Raw genomic sequence first — 27613 nt, 5'->3', positions numbered from 1 at the left:
CCCCCAGCCCCTGGCAGAAAATGAGTTGGAGGCAGGGCCAGAGCTGGAATAAAGAGTGGCCAGATTACAAACCCCACTGGGATGGGGGCTCCTCTTATCTGGCCGTGCCAAAGAGCAGGTTGTGTGTCTCAATAAACTCGGGATTAGGAAAGGACAAAGTGGGGTTTTACTCTGGAGAGGAGCTATTGGTATCCTGCTGCAAAAAAATAGGATTTGGGAAGCTCAGGAAGCTATTTATGGGAGGATTTCTGGGGGTGGATTGGTCGAGCTGGAGCTCGTTCAGCTGCTCTTCACTGTGTTTGTGACAAAAGCAGTGAGGGAAACTTTGGAGTTCAGACATTCCAGCTGATGTTGGGTCAGTTCAAAGTGTGACCTGTGAAAAGCTGCTCTGGCTCCTGAGCTGTGGCTCTGCTGGCAGATGGGATTTGGGGGCTTTAATTTGAGTTTGGGCTCTTCTCATTAGTTGGAGCTTGATACGGCAAATGGCTTTGGCTTCTCTAACAGGATTTGGGAGGAGGGTTTGGCAGCCCTGCTGTGTGTCCCAAGGTGGGCAGGACACAGGCTGATAGACAGAAATACAGCCTGAAACACAGATATACAGCCTGATAGACAGAAATACAGCCTGAAACACAGAAATACAGCCTGAAACACAGAAATATAACCTGATATACAGAAATACAGCCTGATATACAGAAATACAGCCTGATATACAGAAATATAGCCTGAAACAGAGAAATACAGCCTGAAACACGGAAATACAGCCTGAAACACGGAAATACAGCCTGAAACATGGAAATATAACCTGAAATACAGAAATACAGCCTGATATACAGAAATACAGCCTGAAACAGGGAAATACAGCCTGAAACACGGAAATATAACCTGAAATACAGAAATACAGCCTGATATACAGAAATATAGCCTGATATACAGAAATACAGCCTGAAACAGGGAAATACAGCCTGAAACAGGGAAATACAGCCTGAAACAGAGAAATACAGCCTGAAACAGGGAAATACAGCCTGAAACAGGGAAATACAGCCTGAAACAGGGAAATACAGCCTGAAACAGGGAAATACAGCCTGAAACAGAGAAATACAGCCTGAAAGAGGGAAATACAGCCTGAAAGAGGGAAATACAGCCTAAAAGAGGGAAATACAGCCTGAAAGAGGGAAATACAGCCTGAAAGAGGGAAATACAGCCTGAAAGAGGGAAATACAGCCTGAAAGAGGGAAATACAGCCTGAAAGAGGGAAATACAGCCTGAAACAGGGAAATGCAGCCTGAAACAGGGAAATGCAGCCTGAAACATGGAAATGCAGCCTGAAACATGAAAATATAGCCTGAAACACGGAAATACAGCCTGAAACACGGAAATAGAGCCTGAAACATGGAAATACAGCCTGAAACAGAGAAATACAGCCTGAAACAGAGAAATACAGCCTGAAACAGAGAAATACAGCCTGAAACATGGAAATACAGCCTGAAACATGGAAATACAACCTGAAACATGGAAATACAGCCTGAAACATGGAAATACAGCCTGAAACATGGAAATACAGCCTGAAACATGGAAATACAGCCTGAAACATGGAAATACAGCCTGAAACATGGAAATACAGCCTGAAACAGAGAAATACAGCCTGAAACAGAGAAATACAGCCTGAAACAGAGAAATACAGCCTGAAACACGGAAATACAGCCTGAAACACGGAAATACAGCCTGAAACACGGAAATACAGCCAGAAACATGGAAATACAGCCTGGCTGCACCTGCCAGGCTGTTCCTGGTGCTCTGCCTGTTCTCCAGGGAGAGTGTGGAAATCTCAGTGTGGGACCAGTGCGTGCCCAGAAGAGGAAAATATTGGCTTTGATGAAAGATGGGTGATGCAACTTTAACAGCTCCAGTAATAGGGGAGAACTTGAAATTCTTCCCAATTTCAAGCTTAGCCTTCTTCTTGGGGTGATGAATGTGTTCACTGAAAATAGCAATTGGGGCCTGTGTTTTCCTCCCCTTCTCCTCAACCCTAATACACTGGAAAATTAAGGCTGGAATTCTGGTGGATTCCATACTTCAACCTACTAATAGTAGGTTTACAAAAATTTACAAGAGGCTTGTAGTGGCAGGACAAGGGGGAATGGCTTCAAAATGACAGAGAGGAGGTTTAGATTGGATGTTAAGAAGAAATTCTTGGCTGTGAGGGTGGGGAGGGCTTGGCACAGGTTGCCCAGAGAAGCTGTGGCTGCCCCATCCCTGGAAGTGTCCAAGGCCAGGTTGGAGCAACCCATGGGCAGGGGGTGGAATGAAATGATCTTTAAGGTCCCTTCCAACCCCAAACCATTCTGTGATTCTGTGAAATACTCATTTAGAAGTCAAATGCACTTGGGCTGGTGCAGGTTTGGAATGAAAGGTTTGCATTTCCCTTTGCATATGGAGAAGGTTCAGTTCTCTGCCTGTGATGCATAAAATCCCAGCACCTTTTATCTGAGCTGTTGCTCTGAGCAGCCTCTCAGGTTGCTGAAATGACTCTTTTTTTTTTTTTCCAAGAGTAGGAGGTGGAGATCCAAACAGGCAGAGCTGGGCAGGTAAAGAGCAGGTACCTCCTGTGCTAATGGGGCCTCTCCCAGAACAGGCTCCCTAGGTGTTTTTCCAGCTCCTGGATAATAGTTCCATGAGGGCAGTATTTGGAGGAGCACCATTCCTTGGTGCATGGCAGTTCTTGGCAAGCTTGCTCCCGTGTCTCAGCTGAATGGTTCAGTGTTTTAGACCTATCTGAGTTTAATTTTCCTTAAATGGGTGGCTTGAAGAGCTGTTGGCAAATGTGCCTGGCTGCATGAGGAACAAGGAGTTGGTGATCTGATGGAAAACCTTGGGGAAAAGGGGGGAATGCAGCATTCCTGTGTCCTTCAGTGCTGCTGAATCTCGTGGGGATGCCCTGAACAAGAATAGCTTGGATGAATATTTCCTTAGAAATAACTCAAAAACCTGGGTCAGGTACCTGAGTGAGTCCCTGCAGTTTTCTTCTTGCTTATAGTTCTTCAGGAGCGTTGGAGGAAATAAAATAACCAGCTCTCTCTTTCCTTTATCACTGTGTTCCAGTTCTAAACTGAAGGGGCCACTCCTGAATTAAGGGAGGTTGGCTTTCCCATGTTTATAGGGACAGCTGTGATCCATCAGCCCGTGCAATCTGTGCTGTCACTCTGCTGTTTTTCTAAGTGAAGTAGCAGATATTGTTGTAAAACGTGTGATAGTGTAGCCTGGAATTGCAAACTCCCCTCAAAACATGGAACAGGGGGTTGGGGGATTGCACTTTCTGTCAGGAACCTGTTTCCCTTCTCTGCTGGAAAACCTTTCCCATGGTGAAAACACAAATTTGTGGCTTAGTGTGGGGGAAGTCTTTTGAGAGTGCTCACCTTCCCATATGGACACATATCCAGAGACTCCCTGCTCCTTAATTTATATCTGACTTGGGATTTTGTGACAAGCTGGAAATCTCTCTTTTACTGCCTAAACAAACTCGTAGGTCCAGTTGTACTTTGAAGTCGAAGTGTGGGTGGAATTTATTACCAGGTCTGAATGCAAGAGGTCTGAAACCCAGTTTTTCATGATGTTACAAGTTTGTCTTGCAGTGTTGGCTGTCCCAGGGAAGTGTTGGAGGGCTGTGGCTCTGCTTTCCCCCCCCTCACCAGCAGCATGTTCCTGGTGGGAGACTGAACTTCCAAGGGGCACACGAGGACAACCTTATCTTGGGATCTGGATTCCAGAGTGCTTTGTCCACAGAGTGTCCAGGCCGTGTGAGCAGCTGAAATATGAAGTGGGTTTGTGTTTTATCCCTCCTGGGTTGCCTTTGAGGCTCGCTGGAGGTTCTGGGAATTGTGTCCAGGATGCAGTTCACTTCCTAAGCTCCTACAAAGAACCCACTAGTGAAGGCTTCCCACAAAACAAAAGGGTCTTTCTGGGGTTTTCTCTGTGATCCTGGGGGAGGGTTGACATTTTTCATGTGCTTGGAAGGTGTCAGAGATGTTTGACTCCACCTTGGTGCCTGTGTTTTATCCACTCCAGCTCAACATCTGACTCGTGGGCTGGGAGTTGTCCTTCTGGAAGCTGGACTAGTACAGACCAAAAGACCTCGTTAAACTAAACTAAATAATTTCCACCACATCAGTGACCAGAATTAGGGCATTTAATTAAAATATGTCTAGACAAATAACCTAGGGGGAGGGAGATATTATCTGCAATAAGTGTTTGAGGTTTCTGCACAGGGACCATACTAAACAAATTTATGAATAGCTTCTTTTCTCTCCCAAGTTTCTGGAGTCTTGGAGCACTGTAGCCACTGGTGGATAATATGTTTTCTTCTGGTCTAACTGGATTGGCATTTATCTCTTTGTTAGCAATTATTTAACCTGTCTGTAAATAATATTTCTGTGAGGTATTGATTAACACTTGTGGCTGTTTTCTGACCCAGCTTTATTATTGTGATGGGGTGCTTTTAGGAGAGGACAAAAGGAACATTTCACAGAGGAATAAGAACTGATTCTTATCTTGCCCACTCTGCTGTGGGTTTAGCATTCCTTGGGTTGTGTTGTTTGGCAGCTGGTGCTGACTTCTTGTCATGGCTCTGTGACACCTTTATTGAAAATGAATTGAACAGTTGTAATAACTGGGGTTGCTGCCATAGCCAGTGGTTACTTGGAATGGTAGAAATAAACTCCCTTGTGGTTGATTAGGAAAAAATGCTCTACTTTCCAAGGCCATGTGCTGGACTTGGTTCTTTCTTGCTTTCTTTGTGAGGGACTGAAAGTTGTTCTGATTGTGAAGAGTGAGGACACATTTTCAGGCAGCCCCTTCTCCTTCAGCTGCCTCTCAGGGAGTGATTTTCACCTCTCCAGGAAGGTGCTTCCTTCCACACTGAGAGCAGAGAACTTGGTGGAGTATTTGAGATTAGGGCCACACAGTCCTTTGACTCATTCCTGGAGTTTATTGCTCCAGAACTGATTCCTGAAGGACAATTCAGCCAGAGCCATCACTTTTGGCTTGACACTGCACCTTTCCTTCACAATCTCAAAGGAAGATCTCTTCTTCTCCCTGTTCTATCAGCAGGATGGGCACCTGTCTCCTTTAACAGGGCACATGCTGAATGTGGACATCTGAATTTTTGCAAAATTAATACACACAGTTACTCATTTTCTAAAACAAGGACCTGACTGTGTCTGGGATTTTTGCTATCCCATGCATGAATATTCAGAGTGTTTCAGAGGAAATTAGATTTTTAGATGAAAACTTGCTTATCTTAGGAGTGGTGTTTGGGTGAAGAAATGATAAAGAGAAGCTGATGTTTTGACCCTGTTCATGTCTCCTGCTGCCATCCAGAACCCCCTTTCTGCCTTCCTGGGGGGGAGGATGTGAGCCAGGGGATTAGGAGTTGCCTTTGTGCCGTTTTGGGGGGTGTGACAGCAAAGAGTGGATCTGTCTTAATGTGAGTCCTGTTAGTGTGGGAAGCCCTTGGAATAATTTGTGGCAGCAGGGGCTGAAGGGGGTGGTCTGGCAGCCAGAGGAGGTCCCCAAGCCCTTGGTGTGATCCATGGACTGTAATGAACCCTGGGGATGTAATTCCTCCTGCTGTCACTGCTTGAGCCAGCTGGGTTCAAAATAACTTGGGTTTTGTACCTTGAAATGCTTCTGGGTCCATTTTGATAGTGAGCAGGTGAATTCCAGGCTCAGGCTGAGGCATCCACACTCAGTTCTGGCTGGAGGTCCAAGAGCAGTGGCTGCACGTTGGTGAACTGAAGTTGTGTTATCCCAGCACATCCTTAGGGATGCTGTGACATCCTGGGCATTCCTGGAGCTCTTAGAGCTTCCCAAATAACTTTGAAAGGACTGAAAGCATAGCTAAAAGGATGTCTTGGGACTTTTTTTAACCACTCGTGGGATCCAGAGAAGGACTGAGACCACCACTCTCGACCAGACTGCACCAGCACTCTCACCAACAGGTTTTATCCCTCTCCTTTTACTTTGGACTCAGGGGGCCCAAAGAACACCACTCTGTTCATGCCCCAGGGTGCTGGGTTGTACATTTGGGTTTGGTGGGTTAAAACCAACTGTTTGTCTGTATAAATCGTATTTACTGTATTATTTTATTTTAAATTGTTATTCTGACTTATAATCTCTCCTTTGAGCTGAGTTCATTTCCCCTGCTGGTTTACCTTTACATCAGCACATCTTTCAATCCCCAAACTCCCAGACTGGCCTGGAGAAGGGGCACTTGGACAACGAGCAGCATCTCCAGGAACGTCGGAGCGCCGGGTCACGACCCGCCCGTGGATCCTGCAGAGCCCTGGCTCTCCAACAGGCTGCAATCCCTGTGAATGACATCCCTGAGCTCTATTTCCAGTGTCCTGCTCTGGAGTTTGGAAGATAATTGCCCCCCTGGGGAAAGCCAAATCTCCCAGCCAGCTGTTTGAAACGGGCACTCATCTCCTGTACACTGGTTTTTTTTTTTTTCTAGGTTGTTTTTCAAGAGCTGCTCTTAATTTTATGGGGGGGGGGGGTTGTTAATATTTATTGGCAGCACTCATCTCCTGTACACTGGTTTTTTTCCCTAGGTTGTTTTTCAAGAGCTGCTCGTAATTTTATGGGGGGGGGGGCTTGTTAATATTTATTGGTTTGTAGCTGGGACTTGGAAAGCTGGGTTGGGGTCATAATTATGCTGACCTGTCCCTTCCTACTCTGACTTCCTCGGTTTTTGTGGCAGAGATGTGCCTGTCCCCCTTGGGACAGCTGCAAGAATAGGTTCATTAACACCTGTGAGATTGAAATATAGCCACATAAATAATTTATTAAATAATACAGGCAGCAGAGGAAAAAGGGGAACTAATAGAAATGAGAGAAGGCTGTCAGTGTGGCTAAAATGCTTTGTTTTGGCCAGTTCTGTTCCAAACTCTTTCTCAGGGAGTAGATGGTATAGATAAAAAAAGAAATTTTAAGGTCTTAGGACTCCAAAAATCAACCATTTCTTCGCTTCTCTGTGCACATAATTAAGGGTAACCTTTTTTCTGTGTGAGCTGGGCATGGAGTGGAGGATAACAGCCTGCACAGTTGTGCCTGTTAGTGCTAAAATCAAACTAATTTCTTGAGATATCAATTTAAAAGCCATAAATGCCTGCATTTTAGTGGGATTGAGACACTTTGAGCATCACCCAGCTATTGAAATATTGTTAATTAAGGGGCAGAGAAGCAAATCATATTCTCTACGTGCCATTGCTCTTTAACAGTCAGTCATAAATATTTCAAGGTGCTTAATTGGAAGCCATTCCTCACAGATGCTGCGAAGTGCAGCGTATTTGGAGACCCTTGTGAGGCAATGGGCAGAATTTCTGGCAGGGTCTGGAGCTGGGCTGAGCTGCACTTGACTGAAATGGAAGGATGAGGCAGCTCTGGGCTGGGAGCCCAAGGACCAGTTGGTTCAAAACACGTGGAACCTTTTCCTATGAGTCACTGGGTCAGAGGGCTGCACTTGGGAAGGACTGACAGGCCTTTCAGAGTGCTTGGGGTGTGATGCAGAGGGCAAAATGGGCTTGCTGGGGAGCAGAATTCTCCTGTTCCCAGTCAGGCAGCTGGAACACAAATGCTTCCCTCCCTCCCTCCCTCCCTCCCATTCTCCCGTCGTTCCTTTGGGATTCATAGTGCCCTGATCTTGCTCAAGCAGAATCTGGACTTCCCTGACCAAGTGAGGAGGCTTTCTGCTGCTTGAATGTCTGTCTTAAATGCTCACAAAGAAAATTTTAAACGTGGAGGTGCCATAATTTTCTTACTGGGTGTCCTCCTCGAGGTCACACAGCGCGTTGGTGCCAGAGCAGAGCCCCAACAAATTTAGTTGTCCTGGAGTCCCAACTCAACTGCCATAAAAAGTGAAGCTTTCTGTTTGAAATAAGGGCAGATTTGGGCTGATTCTCTCTTGGGGAACACAGCACTTCTTACTTCATCCACGTGCTTAAGGCTTAGGTCAGTACCTGGTCCGGGGCCAAGGCACCAAAAACTTTTCCAGTGTCCTGCAGTTCTCCTGCAAGATGATAAATTATCCCTCCTCTTCCAGAAGGCTGGCATGGCAAAAGTGCTGGATGTGCCTGCAGGAGTAAAGTGGGAGTGGAAAAAAACAGGGAAGAGGCAGTTATGTGGGCAAAAGTGTTTGGTGTGGTGCTGAAGATCAGATGTGGCAGGGGATAAGTGGTTTATAAATATATGAAAGCATTAACTGTTAATTGCAGACAGAATCGCCAGGACTGCGTGTTTGGATTTTTTACAAGGGTTAAGAATAACATGAGATGGAGAGGAGCAGCTAATTATATAAATGAAGAAAAAAAAAAAGAGTGTTTTTTGATGTGTTTGTCACCTGGGTGGGAAGAGGTGACTTCCCCAACACTTATTTCCCAGTTTCTCGCTAAAAAATTTCTACAGAACCTGTAAAAAAGGGGCTGGTGTGCACTGAAGCTGGGTGTCTCTGTTTGAAGAGGGTTTTGAAGAGGGTTTTGTTCCACAGTTGTGTCAGTTTTGTAGATATGGGTGTGTCATTTCTGTCATAATTGTGGGTAGCACACTCAGACACATTTTTGACAGGTTTATGTGGGAGTTGGCACACAGCAGTGCATGTATGGAAAGGCACAGCACTGGCAGAGTAGTTTGGGAATAACAGCCTTAAAAAGAGAGAATGCTGGTTCCACCATGGTGTTTTGAGGAGTGATTGGCACAGAAGGAAGAAGGGGAATGCTGCCACACAGTTCCTGCTCACCAGCTCTGTGGGGTGCAGACAAGATCTGAGGCTTCCGTGCAGCACGGGTCCTTTGTGCTGAGCAGAGCCCTTCCACACTGCACTGCACCAGGGTGTTCATCTGCCCAGCAAAGGGATTTATTTCTCTTCTCTTCTCTCTTCTTTCCAGAAAGAAAACATTACATCCCTGTAAATTCAGCCAAGTGGCTTCATTTCCTTTCATTTCTCTGTTTTGGGAGGGTGGTTAAAGGCTCTCTGTGTCTTTAAAAGGCCTAAGGTTTTTTAAAGATTCAAATTAATCAGCTTCAGCAAGGCTGTTTTAAAGCTGCAGCCTTGGATTCCAATTATGATTGCTTACAGTTTTTACTAATTTAAACAGAATTTTGGAGAAGTGCTGCTTCCTAAGTAGAAGTTGCCCCAAATTATGTCCATCCTTGCAGATACTCAAAACTTGACTGGACGTGGCCCTGAGCAACCTAAACCTGCTGTGAGCAGGAGCTTGGGCTGGATGATCCCCGGATTTCTTTTCCAACCAACATGATTCTGTGAATCAAAACTAACACCTGAATAATCTCTTACCTGCCTTTGAGGTGCCAGGAGTCACTGGAGGTGCTTGAAGGACTTAATTCCTTTGATTTCTCTCTAAGGATCTCCAAGCAAGTTGGTAAGGAATGAAGCTTCTCTCCCCTTCTCCCATCAGTAAAGGACAATTAGAGTCAAGAAAAGACTTAATTATGATCCCAGTGATGAGATGGGATTAATCTGGTGCTGAAATAAATTTAGGATGCTCGTTTTGTGTCATGGCAGACATTAACCTGCAGTGAATCTGTAGGGCCACCCTGCTGTGTCAACCCTGCATTTCCCCCTCTCTGTGGTCCTGGGCCTGCAACTGGAAAGGGAAATTTTCTTGTTAAGCCTCATTGTCCAAGAAAAATCCTCCAGCTCGTTGTGGAGGTGCAGCCTGTCACAGACATGCATGATGCAATCAAAATGCAAGTGTGAGCAACACTATCAACCCCGGTGTTTAAGAGGCAATTACCCAAATGCTGGTGAATCACAGTCATTAGGGGTTTGTGGGGCTCACCTGGAATCAGTGCATAGCCCAGTTAACTCGGAATCCGTGGATATTCTGAGGCAAACAGCTTGGCAGAGGGAGGAGAGGGAGGGTGAGCCTAAACAATCCTTGTTTTCCCAGCTCTTTGGAGGAAAACAAGGAGTCAGGGTACTGGGGGGTGAGCAGGAGTGTAACCTGTCACAGAAACAGGTGAGAGGGTGAACGGGGCTGGGTTTGGGAAATGCACAAAACACCTTTTTGTGCAGAGCAGGGTGGTGGGAGAGCCAGAGGATCCAGACACAATTCCAGGAAGCCAGAGGAAGGAGGGGCTGTTACCAGCAGGGATTGTTTCATTTAGCAATTAGTTGTTAAATCTCCTCTAAGGCAAATAAAGCAGAGGATGTGAGCTCCTGGAACTGCTCCCTCCTGCCTTTCCCCACGTACCCACACCCTTTTCTGCAGATCCTCTGGGATGGGAGGTGTGTGGTGGGGGGCTTGCTGGTGATGTAGGGCAGGTGCTTTGGGGGGATTCAAGAGTGTGGGGTCTTTTTCATGCTCTGTCTGTGATGTTCTGAGTGACCTCGGGTGAGCTGTTCCCCCGTGGTCTCCTTTTACCTCCCTTTTCCCTGGCAGATGCATTTGAAGGATGAACTAAAGGGTCTCACATCTTGAGCATCGAGGTTTTTCCTGGAGTGCAGGGAAGAGGAAAGTGCTACCAGTCTCTGAACATGGGAGAAAAATCTCTTAAATTGTTGGTGTGCTGGCAGAGTCTCCCCTCCCTCCCCTTTGCGAGGGAGAACCGTGTGCAGGTGGAACACAGAGGGGTTGGTGACCCAGCTGAGCTGGAAGTGGCTGTTTTGTTGTGTCACCTTTTGGGTTTCACTCAGTGGTGCCTTTGTGAGTGGCTTTGTGGCCAGGTGTTTATTTATTTGCTCTCTCCCCCCTGACCCAGAGTGGCTCCTCACCTCGGCTGAGTGTGCTGGAAGAGGGACTGTGTGTGTGTCCCAACCTTGCCAGCGATCACAGAGGCTGCCAGGAGCAGGATGTGACCTGGGAAACAAATATTCTCCTTTTCTGAAGGGAAGCTTTCACTCTGGGAGAGCAGGGGATGTGTTTCTTGCTATCAGATGGTCTTTGGTCTTGTTAGCAGACAGTGAGTGTTAACAATTACACTGAGAGCACTGGGGATGTATCTCCACCACATCCAGTGCCAATAGACTTCTTCACCTCCCAGGAGCTCTCTGGCAGACCAAATGCATCCCCCCTTCCTTGCCACGCTGCCTTGGGTTGGCTCTGGGTTGTGAACCCATCCTTTAGGGCTTTATCCACCCTGATATTCAGGATATCAGCTCCTAACAGACCCTGTCTTCCAAAACAGGACAAAGGCACGTGTCTCCCTCTGCCCTGGCTCCCAAGTTTTTATGGACAAACAGCATCTTCTTCAACACAAAGCTGGCCTCAGACTGAAGCATTTGCTGCAACCATTCCTGTTCCTTCCTTTGCCTCCTCTCCATTGCTTCTCCTCGCTGAGAATTGAGAGGAACTGCCTCTTCCCTACAAATAATGATTTGTAAAACAGTGATATTCGAAATTAAGTGGCTGCTGCTGTCTTTGATGTTCTTGGCACTGCTGATTGCTACCCAAAGCAAGCTGGGAATTACAGTCTGTCATTCTCTTGCCTCATAGCTCGAGGCTATATTTAGTAGTTCAAGTTGCAACAGATCTGGAAGTTGTTCCCTTCAGCTGCAGCAGAGGCTGGGGCTGTGATGGAGCTCGTTGGTTTGCCAGTGGTGAGTCCAGGAGCTCGTTTTCCATCACGAGGACAAACTGAACCAGTCAGTGCAGTCTTGCAGGGAGCTCCTGCTGGAGTCCCCCAAGCCTTTTAATGCCTGCTTTTTGCCTAAATCCTAGGGCTTGGTGCTGAAATTCTCCCTGTGATTCCTGAGGTGCCACAAGTGTAATTTCCTTATGGGGGGGGGGGGGGGGGGAAGAAAGACACTGTCATTTAAAACCTACAGCTGTCAAGATAAAATTATTGCAGTGTCTTTCTTTGCTGATTCAGCAGTTGGGGCTCTGCTGAGCGAGTGTTCTCTGCAGGACTCCATGAAAATCAAAAGATTATGTCTGAATTTGAGTCCATCCACTGGGGCTGGTGATCCAGGCAAGTGTTGAAATCCTCTGTCTGCACACAGGGTTTGCAGCTCCAGAATTACAGGTCTGAGAGCTTCATTGAATTGTCAGAGGTTTTGAAAGCCCTGAGTATCTGTTGCTTTCAGTGGAGTTTACTCTTAATTGTCTCCTCAGAGTCCAAGTACAAGTGACTAAAACCAATAATGGAACCATGTGATCTCATTCCTGCTGCCAAAAGGTGAAGGGAGGACAGATGCTTTAGGAGTAAAATGAATATTTGAAAATGTTTTTCTTGCCAATAATAGGAAAGGGGTGAAGAGCTGCCTAATACTGCACTGCCAGGCATTAACAATGCAAATAAGTGTGGAGAAAAAAGGTGGCGTTCACTCCCTCTTAAAATATGTGCAAGTGCAGGTATTAGTGGTGGAGTTATTTATTTGTAATTTTCCAAAAGTGAGATGGAAGGAAACTGTGCATTTGCTCTGCTCTCTTCTCCTTCCTGACCAGTTTTCCCCCTTCCATGTTTCAGTTGCTTTGTGGCTGTTTTTGTGGTTTTGTCTTTACACAGCAACAAAGTAAGACAAAAACGTAAATAAAGGAAAACGTGGTTGTGGATCCACACATTTTTATGGAGTTTGACTGGACCTGGGGTTGGCTTTTTTCTGTCAAAAGCAGATTGGCCCTGCTTTGCTGTGCAGGGATTTGAGGCCAGAAATCTCTTTCTGCTGTGAATCCACTGTGATCTGTGACACAGAGGCTGCACAGCACAGGGGGATTTTAGTCACCATCAGACCTTTAAAGACTGTGGAGAAATGGTAGGATCCAAAGGGGGAAAATACTTGAAATTGCTGTTGTGACAACCAGCTTGGGATGGAAAGATCCTATTCAACCCTATATTTTTATTTGCTTCCTCTGTTCTAGTAGTTCTTTAACCATAGATACCAACATCTTAACAAAAAATTGTATTTTTCCTGCACTATTTGAGAAAACCACTTCTAATCTCCTGTAATTTCAAAATCCTGATTTTTTTTTTTCCTATTTTTTTTTTTTCCAGGGTGGTAAAGGAGGAGATCTCAGATGACAATGCAAAGCTCCCTTGCTTCAATGGAAGAGTGGTGTCCTGGGTATGTTGGCTCATGTGTCTGTAATAAATCTGTGTGGTTTGATATGTACAGTAGCAGCATAGTTGGTACCTGGATCCTGGTTTCTAGAAGTGTCTTGAGTCTCCAATGACGTGAAAACAAAAGCTTAGGTTTTAATTATATCTATAACATCCTGTCGTTAAGTAATCTATTTTAAAAATGAGAGTGAAGCCCACAAAGTGTGCAGGGCTGAAAAGGAGATTTACACACGAAAACAGTTTTAGTCCTGTCACTAAACAGCCCAAACAACTTACTGAAAACCAGCTGAACGTGATATTCTGGGGGGTTTTGGTCCTGTTGTTTAAATGTCATTGTACTGCTATTGTGGCAGTGCCTGGAAGGTTTAAATGAGGTTTGAGCACTGTGTTTGCATTCAGGAAAAAGACACAACAATTTATAGCCTTGGAAAAATAAACAGGGCAGAGGAATTTGGGGTAATTTGCCCAGTTATGGAGGGTGTCAGCGATGCAGATGTTACTGAGCTGCTCTGCGGGTCCCACCTCCCTTCTTCTTTCCCTTGCCTGTTTTTAATGTCTTGGTGTCTCCAGTATGCCATGATATTTGTTTGTCAGCTAACTGGAGTGATTAATTACCATCTCCTAAGTGTTCCACAGCTTTTGGTTGCTTCCCATCCACAAGCAGCTGCTGGGCTGGGTGTGAGCAGCAGCACAAGCCCTGCTGGTGCTGCCGTGCTTGGTCCCTTCTCCAGGTGCCTCCTTCTTTAAATTTGTAATGTTCTGCTTACTGGAGATGCCATAAAAGCCTGTTGGTCCCCAGGTTTGCTCTGTGAAACACAGTAATTTCCACCTTCAGGTGATGTTTGAGGCACAGATAAACAAACACAGGGATAAATTCAGTGCTTGGCCGTTCACGTTTCTCCAGCTGGGGACAGGAGGTTTAACCCTATCAAGGTTTATTAAGTGGTTATGCACCTTCAGGGAGAGAAGAGAGCACTAGTATTTTATATTTTAACACCACATTTGGGACGTGGTCTGTGATTTTAATACCCTCTTTCAAGCTGACCTTACAATCTTGGGGACAGGGACACGACAGAGGACGAGAAGAATTGCCTGTTTCCCCAAAACTCAAGTTTGTCTCGAGTGTGAAATGTATTTTTACTAAGAGCTTGGCTACAACAAGTGATGCAAGAGAGGTTAGAAACATAGTGCCATGGGATGAGAACTCTGCTGAAGTAACTGGAGACATGAGGCAGCCTTTCAGCACTGGAGAAATGTTTGGATATATGTTTGCAGCCTTCCTATTTCTGGTGGGATCAAGGTACACAAGAAAGTAGTAGCAATAAAGTAGGTTTACAAGAGTTTTTTCCAGCTGCACAGCTGGGGCTGTTGGCATTCTCAGCTGAAATGAGCTGCTCTGTCTCCATCTATTTCTCCAGTCCTGTACTGATTTTTAGGAGTTGAAGATCTTCCTCACACATTTACAGCCTGGACCCCTAAAATATTTTAGTATTTTAGACTATAGCCTGAAATATTTTAGACTTCAGTCCCTGAAGTTAGACAGGAGAAGGGAATTTGCATACAATCCTGCTGGGTAGCTTAAAAGTTTCTAAGCCTGGCTTCTTCTAGGCAGGATTACATGTCCTTTCAGTCTAAAATCAAATACAGTATTGATTGCACGCTGGTTCCTGCAGCAGAGTGTGTGTGTGCACTCCATTATTGTGGGAGGGAAGTGCAGTGGATCCTTTAACCCTCAGTTTGATTGGGAGACTGTTCTCAGGCAAGGATGCCTCGTGGATCAGGAGGCACAGCCCCTGCTGGGGTCTGAGCAGCTGGAAATGCTCCTCTTGGGAGGGCAAGGGCTGGAGGGTGAGCTGAGCATAAAATATTAGCCCTTCTTCCTGCCCTAGTGATTGCTTTGCATTTTAGGGCACTCAGGCTCTGGCAGCTGTGGAGTCCCAACAGGTTCTCAGTGTTGGGCAGGCAGAACCCCTGGCTTTGTCACCTCAGTCCTCCCACACACCCACACGTGCACAGAGTGTGAAGCACTTGTTAGATGTGGTATTAAATTGAGGTCTGAAAAATTGGGAGAGCGTTTTCCCTTCACTCTGTGCTCTGAAAAGTGACCTGTTTCTCCCTGGGAAATGCATTCAGGAGGAAAAGCTATTTTTTTTATTTTTTTATTTTTTATTTTCTGTGGGACCTCCATACCTGTTTTTTGGCCCAACCTTTTGCCTCAGCAGCAAAGGTTGGCTCATAACCAGTGTGACTTCCAGAGCTGTTCCAAGAACTGTATTTCCACCCAGCAGTGGGTGTTGGGCACTGGAATGCCCTGGTTTGGAAATGGGTGAGCAGAATTATGCTGACCTAAAGCTGTGCTGCTGGGCAGTGCTCAGGGAAGGAAACGAGCACCACAGGGATCTGCCCCACTAGAAAAGGATGATCCCCATGTGACCTGCTCCCCTGGAGGAGCAAATTGGTTGTCAAAAGAATTAAATCCCTGGCATTAGGGAATCAAATTAATGTTTAAACCAACAAACAAACAAACAGGTCTTTGAGACCCCATGGTCCATCTGGAGGCAGCACAAAGTTCTTCCTTAATGAGATGGTTGGCTGGTGTCCATCCTGGTGTGGGAACTGAGCCCAGGGGGGGTGTTAACCCCTCCAGGCCGTGGCTGAACATCCATCCTGGTGGCCACTGGTGTGGGATGTTCCCTTGGAAGGGCTGGATTTGGCTTGGAGGGCTCGGTGCTGCTGAATCTGCTGAACCTTTCAGGACGTGCCTGAGCCCTGGGTGTTGGTGGTGCTGTTTTTGTCCTCAGTCCAAGGATTACTGAGGGCTATAGAGTGGGGCTCTGACAGTATGGGAATGGAAGGGACAAAAAGGGATTTCATGTGTGATTAACGAGAGCCTCGGGTGCAGTGGGGCTGGGGGGATGTCACTTGTGTGGCCGTGGCGTGAGAGCAGCTTCTGTTGGAAAAGCAAATTAATAGTAGCTCTTATCAGGAGAGCAAATTACTCCTGAGAACCCTTTTCCTCTTCCTGAGTGTGCAACACCTGCGCTGTGTTTGCTCCTCAGTGTCATTCCCTTTCTTCCCCTTTCCCCCTGTGCTGCTGAACTGGTAAATATTAATTCAGGCAACAGGCTGATAATCTGGATTGTCTTCTGCATCCCTGACCTGGGTCTCTTCTTCCCAGTCCAGTGGTGTTTGTTTTTATCTGTGTGGTCTGGTTAAAACATTTATCTTTGCATTGTTGATTCAACACACCAGTGATTCATTCTGACTCCCAGACACCATTTGGGCTCTTCTGTGCAGCAAAATGTGACTCAGGTTGTTCCAACGAGGGCCAACGTTCTTGGAGTTGAAGCAAAACCGGTCCCCCAACACCAAACTATTCCACATAAATAAGAAATCAACCTCTTTAACCTCTTCCCTCTCCCAACCAAACCCCCAAGGGTATTTTATCTCTGGTTGAGAGCTGAATTCTTTTCCCAGCTCCTTAAATAACATGAAAATATATGGCTTTTCTGTTTTCCAGCTGAAAACCAGGAGAATATGAAGAACAGTAAGATCAGAACAAGACTCTATATATGTACACACACACAAGTTCAACGTTGTGTTTTAATTCTGGGGCTGTTACTATTTTCATTTCAGAGAAACATTACAATCTGTGAAATTTTAAGAATTAATGTTAAGAATTTTAAGAATTAACTCGATTCACTGCTATTCCTGTTCCAGTGTAGGTTGCTGGCCAGCCCAGGAACTTTAACCCAGGAGGATCAGTCTGAGCCAGCAGCCAGGCCTGTATCAGAGAAGGCTGCTATTGCAAAGATCTCAGGGCAAAATTCAGATGTGTGGCTTAAATTGATTATTTCAGAGCATTAGCACCGCGGAGCCTTTTGTGTGCTCTGCAGCAACGTGGGGTTTGCAGACTCTGCTCTCGGCAGCAAATGACATAATGCTTTATAAACCCATTTAATTCAGCTGAGGCAGACACACGGCTTGGAGGCAGCAGGGAGAGATCCATCGCTTCAAAATGTGGGCTCTTCCCTCCCATCAGCCTGTTTCCAAATTTCTCTGCTTCTCCCCCCGGTTTGGCTTCGGTTTGGAGCTCTCAGAGATCACTCAGGGCGCTTTTTTTGCAGATGATGTTGACAAGGGCTTCTGTTCACTGGCTCAGCAATCAGCTGAAACATCTGTGTCTGACCTGCATTATGAATTGCAAATTACTTTTTCCACACTAACACCCATAAAATTGCCGGGCTTATCTGCCTCTATTTGCTGCTAATTACTGGAGGAGTTTTATGTAAATCTTGCTGTAAGTTAATTGTTCACAGTTTCGAATTCTTTAATATCCTATTCACTGGAACTTACCAGATAATTGCATACAAATCTTTCAGGGATAGCAAAGTTGGTCTTTACCTTTTGAAAAAAAAACCAAACCAAACGTGTTTTGGGCAGGGCTGGTTAAATCTTCTCTGGTTTTTAACGTGCTGGACCTGAGCTTTCTTTGTCTCCAGCGCTATAAAATGTGTGTCAGCTGGTAGCAGACAGCTCGGGATTCTTTCACAAAACCATCTGTGATAATTGTGGCCCTCGCTGTAAATGACTGCAGTGTCCCCGTGTGTGGAGTTCAGACCCTCACAACGCACTGAAAATTGGAAAATTAAAAGCACACACGACAGAGCTGAACTGGCTCTGCCCCCACAGCCCCCCTCCCGACTGAGCCAGTGGCCACTTTGAAGTTTTACAGGATGAGTGACGTTTAGAAATTTGAGATTTTCATCTTTTTTAATAACATTTGAATCCTTCTATTTGTCAGAGGTGGGAACTTTGATCTCGGTGTCATATGCAGGACTTGATTTCCATAGGGGAAGATGTTCAAGGGAGGATCTGCAAGTCTTTAGCTGTTGCTTACTTTTGCTGCCCTGAGAACTCAGTGTACAGCTAAATTAGGTTTGAATTAGAATCACTGCTGCTAATTAGCTATTTAAACTTCCTCCCCATCCCTCCTGTGTCCTGCTTGTTTTTCTCCTCTGCATCTTAGATCTTCTTTTGATTTCAGGGTGGGTTGGGTTGTTGTTTTGTTTTTTTTCTGGTGCATGTGTTTGTGGTTTTGTTTATTTAGTGAGGTTTTTTGGTTGTTTTAAGCACTAAATAATTTGGGACAGAGGGGTACTGCTTACTAGATCCCTTTTCAGTGGTTGACCTTTAGGTTTTCAGCAGTACAGAGACTACCACGAGTTGTGTGTCAGAATTCTTCATTGCCTTGTTTTTACTGTAAATGCAGCTTCTGCCAAAAATAGCTGATACATTCCCTGTTCTGCTACACGCACAAAACACAGAATACAGTTTTTTTCCCTGGGAATCGTTTATTTTGAGTTCTTGGGGACTGCTTACATGAATGAAATGATTGCTTTAGTTTTGTTTTTCGCAAGCTGGGGCGATTTGGAAAAACAAATAGCTGGCGTGGCAGAGATACAGTATTTTACCTTCAGGCTTTTTTTTTGCAAGAGCTTAAAATATTTTTCTGTCCTCTTTGCACGGTCCAGGGACTGGGAACGTGGAAGGAACTGGCTCGTGGGTGCTGCCAGGTCGGAGCCAGGAGGGAGGGCTGTGCCAGCAGCTGCCTTGGCTGTTATCTGTGTTTTTTAGGAAGGATTTGCAACATCTGGGAACAATCCCCTTGCCTGGCTGCTGGGAATGTGCACTGTTTCCTATTGGCTGCCAGTGATGTCATAGCCTTCTGTGAGGTTTTCCCTGATTTTTCTTCTCCATTATCTGGGTACCAACAGATAACACTTGTCCTGTTTGTACATAAGCTTTTGAGAGGCTGTATTTGCAATTACAATTAACCCTGTTGGGTGGAACCACTTAACAGGGCAACACAGGAGCTTCAGGCTGCTCAGTCATCTTCAGCAAAGTGCACAGAGCTGAGGCACAGAAGGAAAATCCACAGGAGCAGATTCTTGGTGATCTGTTATGTCTAAAACGAGCTGATTTCAGGACCAGTCTCGTCACACATCGTATAAACCCTCATTCATCTGGAGCCTGATCTATCCAGCACAGACAATTTCTTGTTACTCAAATAAACATCCCTTTCCTGGTGGGCTTTTCCAGGCCTTCCAGCAGTGTGGAGCCCCGTTGCCTTTGACAGAATTCCTGCTGGAATACAGGGCCTCATCAGCAAACCCTTTTCTGCAATTGCTCCTGTGGGAGCAGCCTTCGTGTGGATAATGGGCCACGTCTCTGAAGCTTTGGCTGGGGGATTCCAGATGCCTGGGACTGTAGGGGAAGTAATTACTTTCAACTTGGAGATAAAATGTGGCTGCTCTGAAGTCCCTGTCAAAAATATAAATGGCTCTTTTGGGGCTTTTCTTTAGTGACTGGTGTCAGTCCCTCACCTCTTGCTGAGCTCAGAGACACACCAGGAGCTGCTGCTGCTGCTGCTCTCAGTGAGAATTTAAATATTGTAGTTTTCCTGCTGATAAATTAACAAATGTTTAGGCAGGTGGGGATATGAGAGCAGGGTATAACCAGTGTTGGCTCTTTCCCCTTCCCAGGCTGGTTCTTTCCTGGTGTCCCCATCCATGGATGCTGCACAGGTGATTCCTTGGGCTGGGAGTTTTTTCAGATGTCTGCTGAGCTCTGTGAAAGGCAGGCCTTGCCATAATTAGTTAGAAATCATAATCAAATATAGTGTAGAGGAGAAAAGGGGAAATGGAGCTCCAGAGAGGTGAAACAACTGATCCAACGAGTCACTGAAGATCAGGAGCAATAATGGAAGTCTGGAAGTCTGGTGTTGACACAGACTGTGAACTGAGCACTTATTTCTGCAAACAAGTTCCAATATAACTGGTTTTCAGCCATGTTTCTTGCTGGAAATGCTGGAAACCTTCTCCAGCACAGAAGGAAACAGGAGCTTTTTCTCAGCATGAACGAGCTGCAGGGTTTGTTGCTCGCACAGCTCACTGGTGTTTGTCCTGTCACGGATTGGAAGTGGCTGTTTGGGAACCACTGGGGATATCAAAAGAACGTGAGTTTCTTTTCTAAAATACCAGGCTTGATATGCTTTCTCCACTTCCTGGGAAAGATTTTAGCAGGGAGCGTGACAGTGGGACAAAACCAACAGCGTTCAGTAGGATGGAATGAGCTGAATCAACAGTTGCAATTAGTTCCACGCTTCTTTATTAACTTCCTCCATGTGCCCCACACGGGAGACATCCCCCGTTTCACATGGAAATGCAGTCCTTTGGGTGGAACCCAACAGCTGTTTCCCAGCCCACAGGCACAGATCCCGAGCAGCACAGGAGAGAGAAACCCATTAAAATGCTCCTGCCACTCAAAACTGCAGGGGGGGGGGGGTTGAAGGGTGAAATGTAATTATCAGGGCTGGCTCCTGGCCAGGGAGCTGCCTGTGGCACTGCCTTTCACCTGCAAACACTGGGCAGTCTGTGTTGGGGCAGCCCAGGGGTGAGTTACCTCTGCCACTCAAAAGGGGTGGGAGATTGGAGGGCTTTGTGCCCGCCACAGAAAAGGACAGAATTCATCTTAATAATGATTTGCAGCCTGTCACTCGTCGGTGGGAGAAATGAGGGAACTTTAGGTGGCCCAGCAAAGCGGGGAGCAGCAATTCCACGTTGGAATTGCCAGGGCAAGGACCTGTGAATTCTCTCAAGTGCACACCCACACCCCCAGAATTCTTCTGCTTCTTCAGCTGCTGATAAACCCTCACCAAATTGAAGATTTGCCTTGAGAGAGGCAGGGCCGTGCCCCACCACAAAGCACCAGCTGAGCCCAGAATTCCATGAAGTCAGGTGTTCCACCACCTTTCTGATCCCTTGGATGCATGGGAAGAATAAACCAGGCAGTGCAGTCAGAATAATCTTGCTGCACGTGCCATCTTCTACTGCAGATTTTCTTTTCTAGCCCAACAAATGTTGTTCTGATGCTCTTTTGGAGTGGTTTTATTATTATTTTTTTTAATTTGGTCTGCAGCCATCCATTTATATTCAGTGCTCTTGAACACAGGGATCTGTCAGTCAAGAAGGAAAGCTTTGCTGAAGGGCAAGTGCTCCACTTGTAGCCAGACATAGATGTGGACAGTCTGTGTCTTGTTTTAACAACTTAATTGCTTCAAGATCTTAATTGCCTAAACCTCTGAAGTTGGGTCCTCTTGCAGGAGCTCCCAGGTCCTGCTTATCATAAGAGTAAGATCACCTTAAGGCAACTTATTTAAACTGTTATGCTCCTGGGTTCATTTTCTGTTATTATTATTATTTATTTTATTTATTATTATTTATTTATTATTATTTATGTTTATTTATTATTATTATTTATTATTATTTATTAATGTTGTTTATTATTCATTATTATTCATTATTATTTATTATTATTATTATTCAGGGGCAAAATTTCACCCCAAAGGATGAGTCTGTGAATTAAAGTGTGCTTTGTGTGGAAGTGCCTGTGACCAGCAGCACAGGCAGCACAACTTGGATCTTATTTTGGGGAGGTAAACATGGGAATATGTGCACTGGCCACCACGTTATCATCGTGGCTGTTGTGCTTGTGATTTGCTGCTTGAAATGTGAAAGATGTTTATCTGGGATTAACAAGCTGCTCAGAAACAGGGGATGTTGCCAGGGTGGTTTTTTGAGTTCAGATGTATCTCGAGTTCACTCTGTCTGGTGCTGAACTGATTCAAGTTCAAGGTGATTTAATTCCTGAAAGAGCAGTGTGGGTAATTTTTTTGCAGCTCTTTTTCCCTTTGTAATGGTAATGGCAGTGTCTGAGGGTGGTTGTGACTCTAATCCCACTGCAGGTCAGTAAGAAGTGGGAACCCAGTGCCTCATCCTTGAGGAAATCACAGCCCTGGGGGAAATATTCCCGAGGAGTTGCTTCTCTGGGGTGGATTTTGCCCCTGCTCAGCAGCACTCCCAGGGTGACCCACAGCCTCCAGCAGCTGGGTTTACCCCCACAAACTAATTTCTCAATTCTGATTTCTGTGGATCAGTGGCCAGAAAGTGGTCAGTGGGCTGTTGAAACACACTTTTTGCACAGGAAATGCAAAATTCTCCCAGTTTAATGGGAGAACACCCTTTGTAAAGTCATTTAAGATGAGGACTCGGTCCTTCAGTTCGTGGAATTCTCTTTTCGTTTTCCACAAATGGGTTTGCTGGGTTCCTGCATTGCCAAGGCTTCTTCCTCCAGGAGCAGGGAAAGGCTCAGGAGCAAATACCCAGAGATATGGAAGGGATTTGTCTTGGAGTCAGGTGTTGCCATCAGCAGAAAGGCCCAAAGCAGGAACGTGTTTCCCTGCTCCCAAAAACCTCGTGCCAAGTGCTTGTTTGCAGAGCTTGCTACAATCCAGAGCGTGGAGGGTGAGGGGATGTGTAGATCTTACTTACACACCCAGTTTCATCTCTTTTTTTTTTTTTTTCCCCTCTTTTCTTTTTTCCTCTTTTTATCCCCTGGTTTGATTTTGGCAGCGAGGAGAGATTCCTCAGGGGATGAGCCATCCTTGCATCTCCAGAATGCCAACAGTACTTTCTAAACATCTCCCTTTAACTCCCCCACCTGAAAGAAAGAAAGCCTTAATTATCAAGTTATTAGGAAAAGGCTTGTGTTGTTTTTTCCCTTCAGTGTTTCCTCTGTTGCTCTTTGCTTTGGTGATAAAGAGTTTGAATAATGCAGCTGACTCCATGTGGTGCTGGAGAACTGTTTTGTCTCCAGGCAGTTCCTTTTTTGACAGCCTGTGTGTGTTTCCCTTCTCATATTTATGGTTTATGCTCTCAGGAATAATGCCCTGCATCTGGAATGCCAGTCCCCTCCTATCCTGCTCCTTCTCCATCCCTTTCTTTAACAGCCAGCATCCGTCTGATCATTAAATTAGAATTAGTCCTCAATAAATTAACTAATTATTGTTGGGAACCTCTTTATACCCCAGTTCTTCCACAGCTAAAAATAAAGGGAGGCTGAGACCCTGTTGCCTCTCAGTGAAAGGTATTAATTTATATCATTAATGGAGCATTTATTTAATTAAAAACCTTATAATTGTATTGTTTAAGGAGACTTGGCCAAATGATTTGGGGGCTCAGGGGATTGGTGACAAGATATAACCCTGGTCACCTCCAGATCACTAGTTCAAGTCTAATTTCTGTGGATCAATGGCCAGAAAGTGGTCAGTGGGCTGTTGAAACACACTTTTTGCATAGGAAATGCAAAATTCTCCCAGTTTAATGGGAGAATACTCTTTGTAAAGTCACTTAAAATGAGAACTTGGTCCTTCAGTTCACGGAATTCTCTTTTTCATTTTGCACAAACCCTCTCAGGTTGGTCACCTGCCTTCCTGCTTGAACAGCAGAGAACTGGGATCTCTTCCTCCCCTTTTAGGCTTTTAAATAAAATATAACCACTTAACCTGGCAGGTAAAGCTGAATTAGAACTGGGACTGCTAATTGGGAATCGTCCTGTTCTGTTTGCAGAGATAAATTAAAAGGGAGTCTTGGAGCAGAGCATGTTTGTTTTTCTGTAGTGCTGCTTCACCCAGTGAATGTTTCTTCTCCCCTGGGCTTTAGGGTGCATTTAGGCAGGTTGATTGCTTTCATCTCACTGGTGTAAAATTGGGGGTATCCTGCCTTTCTAGCTTAGAAAATTGAGGCAAAAATGCTGATTTCATTATAAAATATTCACTGGGCCATTGACTCTCTTTGGTTCCTGAGTGTTTCAGCCATGAGCTCTTTTCCAGCACTGGGAAGATTTAAAACCAAAAATAATGTGGAAAACCAGTTTCACCTGGGTGTACAAAAGGATTCTGGAACACAAAGCATCTCTTGCCTTTTTAAAATACTTATTATTTCCTTGTTAAACACAGAAAAGTAGGTACTAGCCAGTAGATAAGTGGGTGGAATCAGACCTTAGTCAAATCTAAGATCCTGTGTCAATCAATTTATTAAAATGAGCTACAAACCAGGAGGGTGGGGGAGAGGAAGAGAATCACTCTTCTTTCTCTTGTCTGTTTATCTGCTGGTTAAAGATGTCACAGTGGGAGTGCTGAGTGGAGATGGATGCCCTGAATTTATTGGGAACAAGACTGAGTGTGGCGAACCCCTCGTGTGCCACGACCGTGCCTGTGATCCATTATCCAGGAGCATCCCTGTTAATGATTGAGGGTATTGATGGCATTAGTTGTTCCAGGCAGAATTTACATCCAGCCTGGTGACAGGACTGGAATATATAATAATTCCCAAACACACCAGGCTCTGTGTAGACATGTGGTGTTCGGAATGAGAAGATGGATTGTCGCGGCGTGTCTTTAATTCCCGATTTCCACGTGGGTTCTGTGTGTGTTGGGTGCTCTGCAGCCTTTCCTTCCACCCTGCCTCAAAGGCTGCCAGGCCCCTCCAGCTTCCAGGAATGCAAATGCCAGTGTCAGAGGAGTTTTGAAGGTGACAGCTCCACGTTTTGGCCAAGTTTTCAGGTCCTCATGAATTACAGAAGAGCGCTCACTGCACATCCTGGTTTTATGGCTGGAAAACTGCCTTTTCCTACCTGCAACTCTGCCTTGAGGGAACACTGAGAGAGAGTAGAAGAGATGAGTAGAATGAACATCAGGAATCTTAGTCCTCCTCTAGAAGTGTATGGCTGTTGAGGTTGGGTGGGTTTGGGTTTTAATTCAGGCTCTTAACAGAGATTTGGGGGTCGGGCCAGACCAGGTTGTGGATTTTCAGGGGGTTTGAAGCTGTCTGCAGAAGGAGTTGTGCCACTTTTGGGCTGTCCTACTGTCAAGTTTTCAGCTTTGCCTTTTTACTCTTGGCCTGGCAGGGCCAGATTGAGAGCACAGCCCTGCAGTGTGAGTCCCCCAAAAATGCCCTCCCCGCCTGTTGTGCTGCTTTTCCCGGGGTGAGAAGAGTTTGAGGGGGCTGCAGGAATTCTGTGCACACCCCAGGCTGCTGCTGGTTTCATGTTGGGATGGAATGCACCCTGATTTTGTGGGGGTTTGGCAGCAATCCCTGTCCTTCCTTCCCTCCAGTTTCCCTCCGACCTCCAGGTTTTTTAGCAAAGTGGCTGAAAAATCTCTATGTCAGAGTGGAGAAACTGCTACAAATGTGGGTAATTCTCTCTTTTTTTTTCTCTTGACAGCTGGTCCTGGCTGAAAGTTCTCACTCTGACACGGGTTCCCAGTGCACTGAGAGCCACACAGACCTTCCACCACCCCTCGAGAGAACAGGAGGCATCGGAGACTCCCGCCCTCCATCCTTCCAGTAAGGGCAAATTATCTTATTTATTTATTAAACTGCAATTCCTGCCTATTTATTTCTCCTGCTGCCGCAGTTGTTGTTGTTGTAAAAATAACATATTGGGGAATTAAAAGGGGAAATGGATGAAATAAATATCCAAATCACCTCATTTTCGAAGCCATTGTGGAAGAGTTAAGCAGCGAGGGAGCCCAAAATGCTTTCTGTGGTGGATGGATGGCAACTTATTAGGGTGTTGTGTGTAATTATGGAGTGTGCAGAGCCAGCTGAACGCTGCTATCAGGAAGGAAAAATTTCCATAAAGGAATAATGCCTCGTCCAGGGTCCATCCAGAGGCTGCCAGAGCTCTGTGTGTGGCCAGACTGGGAGTCCTCTGGTTTCATGGGAGCCTCGTTATTTCCTGTTCCCTGTGCAGAGCCAATGGGTATCCTGAAAATACCTTCATTTTTTAGGGAGGGCCTTGGAATTTAGGGAGGATTTAAAGCTGGTTCTAGCTGAGATCTTAGCCTGTGTTTGGAGAAGGAAACGTGGCTTCAATTTGCCTGGTGTTGGCCTTGATTTCTGGGATCACTGACACCCTTAGTGTTGTGTGTGAGTCTTGTACAGATAAAAAGCTTTCCAGAGGGGACAAGAAATCCTGGGAAATACCTGCCAGTGTGTCTTGCAAGGGCTGTGCTGCCCTCCTGTGTTCATGAATTGCCTGGGAGAGGCCTGTGCCAGTGCATGTGACCAGAAAATAGAACCAGTTCTTTGTCTTTCTGACCTAAACCTACGTGGAATAGCTGGAAGATCAACCTTTATTTAAAAAAAATAACCACCCTGTAAATCAGACACTCTCTCTCCACCCCTTTTTTTCTTTCTTTTTCTCTCTTGCATTAAAGAATTTGGCTTGTGGGGAGATCTTCTGGGCTCAAACTTGTTCTCCCTTAATGCCTTTTTAGGTTTTTCTCTTCGCAATTGAACATCTTAACATATTGCAGTGGTTTTTGCTGCTGTGTTTTATGAAACAGTGGCCTGAGTTTATGTCCATAACTCAGGGCAGGGTATCTCACTCAGTTATTCTGCAACGAAGCCCTAAATTCTGTTTCACTGTTAGAATTTAATTTTAAAACACACCCCACTCCAGGTTTAAAGATTCCCAGCGGTAAAGAATCCACTGGGTTTTGAAATGATTTGTTTCTCTTGGATAAACTTCAGTTGAGCTGCTCCAAGTCTTTAATTGTAAAGCCTGGCTTCCAAAACCTGATCCGTGACTGTTGTCCTCCAGAAATTTTGGAAAATGATGTTTCTTGGGGATTTAGCTGTGGTGATTCTGCAGTAAGTGTGATTTACCTTCTTGGGTTCTAAATCCCTGAGATTTTTTTTTTTAATGCTATTCAAGCTGCCAGAGATGTGTCATCTCCTGCCTTCCTCCTTCAGTGTTGATTGAGGCCTTATTTATAAATAAAGAAGCACCAGCTGTTGTATAATTGTGCAGAATTGTACAGAAATGTTGCTGGACAACCAAGAATCCAGGGAATAGATGCAGCAGGAACATCCAAGGGAATGAGGTCCTCGTTGGAGGTGAGGTGGTAACCACCTCCTGACAGCATTGGTATTTTGCTTAATCATTGATTAAACCCAAATAGAACTTAACTTTTTCCCCTCCCTGATGCGGGTTCTGAAGTTCATCCTGGATTTCAGGCTCTGTTTGGTGGTTGCCAAATCCCTGGGAGTGGGGGAGGCTGCTCCTGGTGTGATGGAGGTGCAGGAGTGAGGTGAGAGCAGTGACCTCTGAGTTACCTCTCTCAGGCAGCTCTTGGGGATGTGCTCTGCAAACTGAGCTGGGTTTAATTGGCTCAGCGGGGAGAGGGGAAACAAGGCAGCTGGGGGTTCCTTTTGCATCCTTTGTTAGGGAATAAACCACCTTTTGTGGGCGGGTTTAGCCCAGGAAGCGATTTGGGAATGGGAGTTATGAGCGGAGTCAGTAGATGGTGCTGCTGGGATGTCCAAGGGACTCCCGGGGTAACCTGAGAGATCTGCCACCCCTCTCCCCCTTTTCAGCTGAACAAGAAGTGCAAACATCCGTGTGACAGCACTGAAACACAGCCTGGCATTTTTGGCAGGGCTTCAGATGGGCAGGCAAAGGTTTTCTCGAATGACAACCTCGATTTCCTCATTTCTGTGGTGGGCACGTCAGCACATTTATTTCCTTCATGCTCAGAAAGTGTGTGTGGGTGTGCAGGAGGCACAAAAGCCTCTTAAATATAACACTCCACAGTTGTGCTTGCACAGAACCAGCCCTGGGTCCAGGGACAGGT

General features: G+C 45.6%; 1 protein-coding gene across 2 annotated transcripts in view; it reads left to right on the top strand.

The window, feature by feature from the left end:
* DVL1 (dishevelled segment polarity protein 1) overlaps window positions 1-27613 on the top strand; it is a 72204-nt gene that overhangs the window by 16665 nt on the left and 27926 nt on the right. For both annotated transcript variants that reach the window (XM_032709039.1, XM_032709040.1), the window contains exons 2-3: window positions 13006-13075; window positions 25198-25319. In XM_032709039.1, coding sequence (XP_032564930.1) covers window positions 13006-13075; window positions 25198-25319 — 192 coding nt within the window. The remainder of the gene's footprint in view (window positions 1-13005; window positions 13076-25197; window positions 25320-27613) is intronic.

Source organism: Chiroxiphia lanceolata, chromosome 22 (assembly GCF_009829145.1).
Source record: "Chiroxiphia lanceolata isolate bChiLan1 chromosome 22, bChiLan1.pri, whole genome shotgun sequence".
Lineage (NCBI taxonomy): Eukaryota > Metazoa > Chordata > Aves > Passeriformes > Pipridae > Chiroxiphia > Chiroxiphia lanceolata.
The sequence above is the reverse complement of the archived record's forward strand: the minus strand, read 5'-3'. Positions and strand labels throughout refer to the sequence as shown.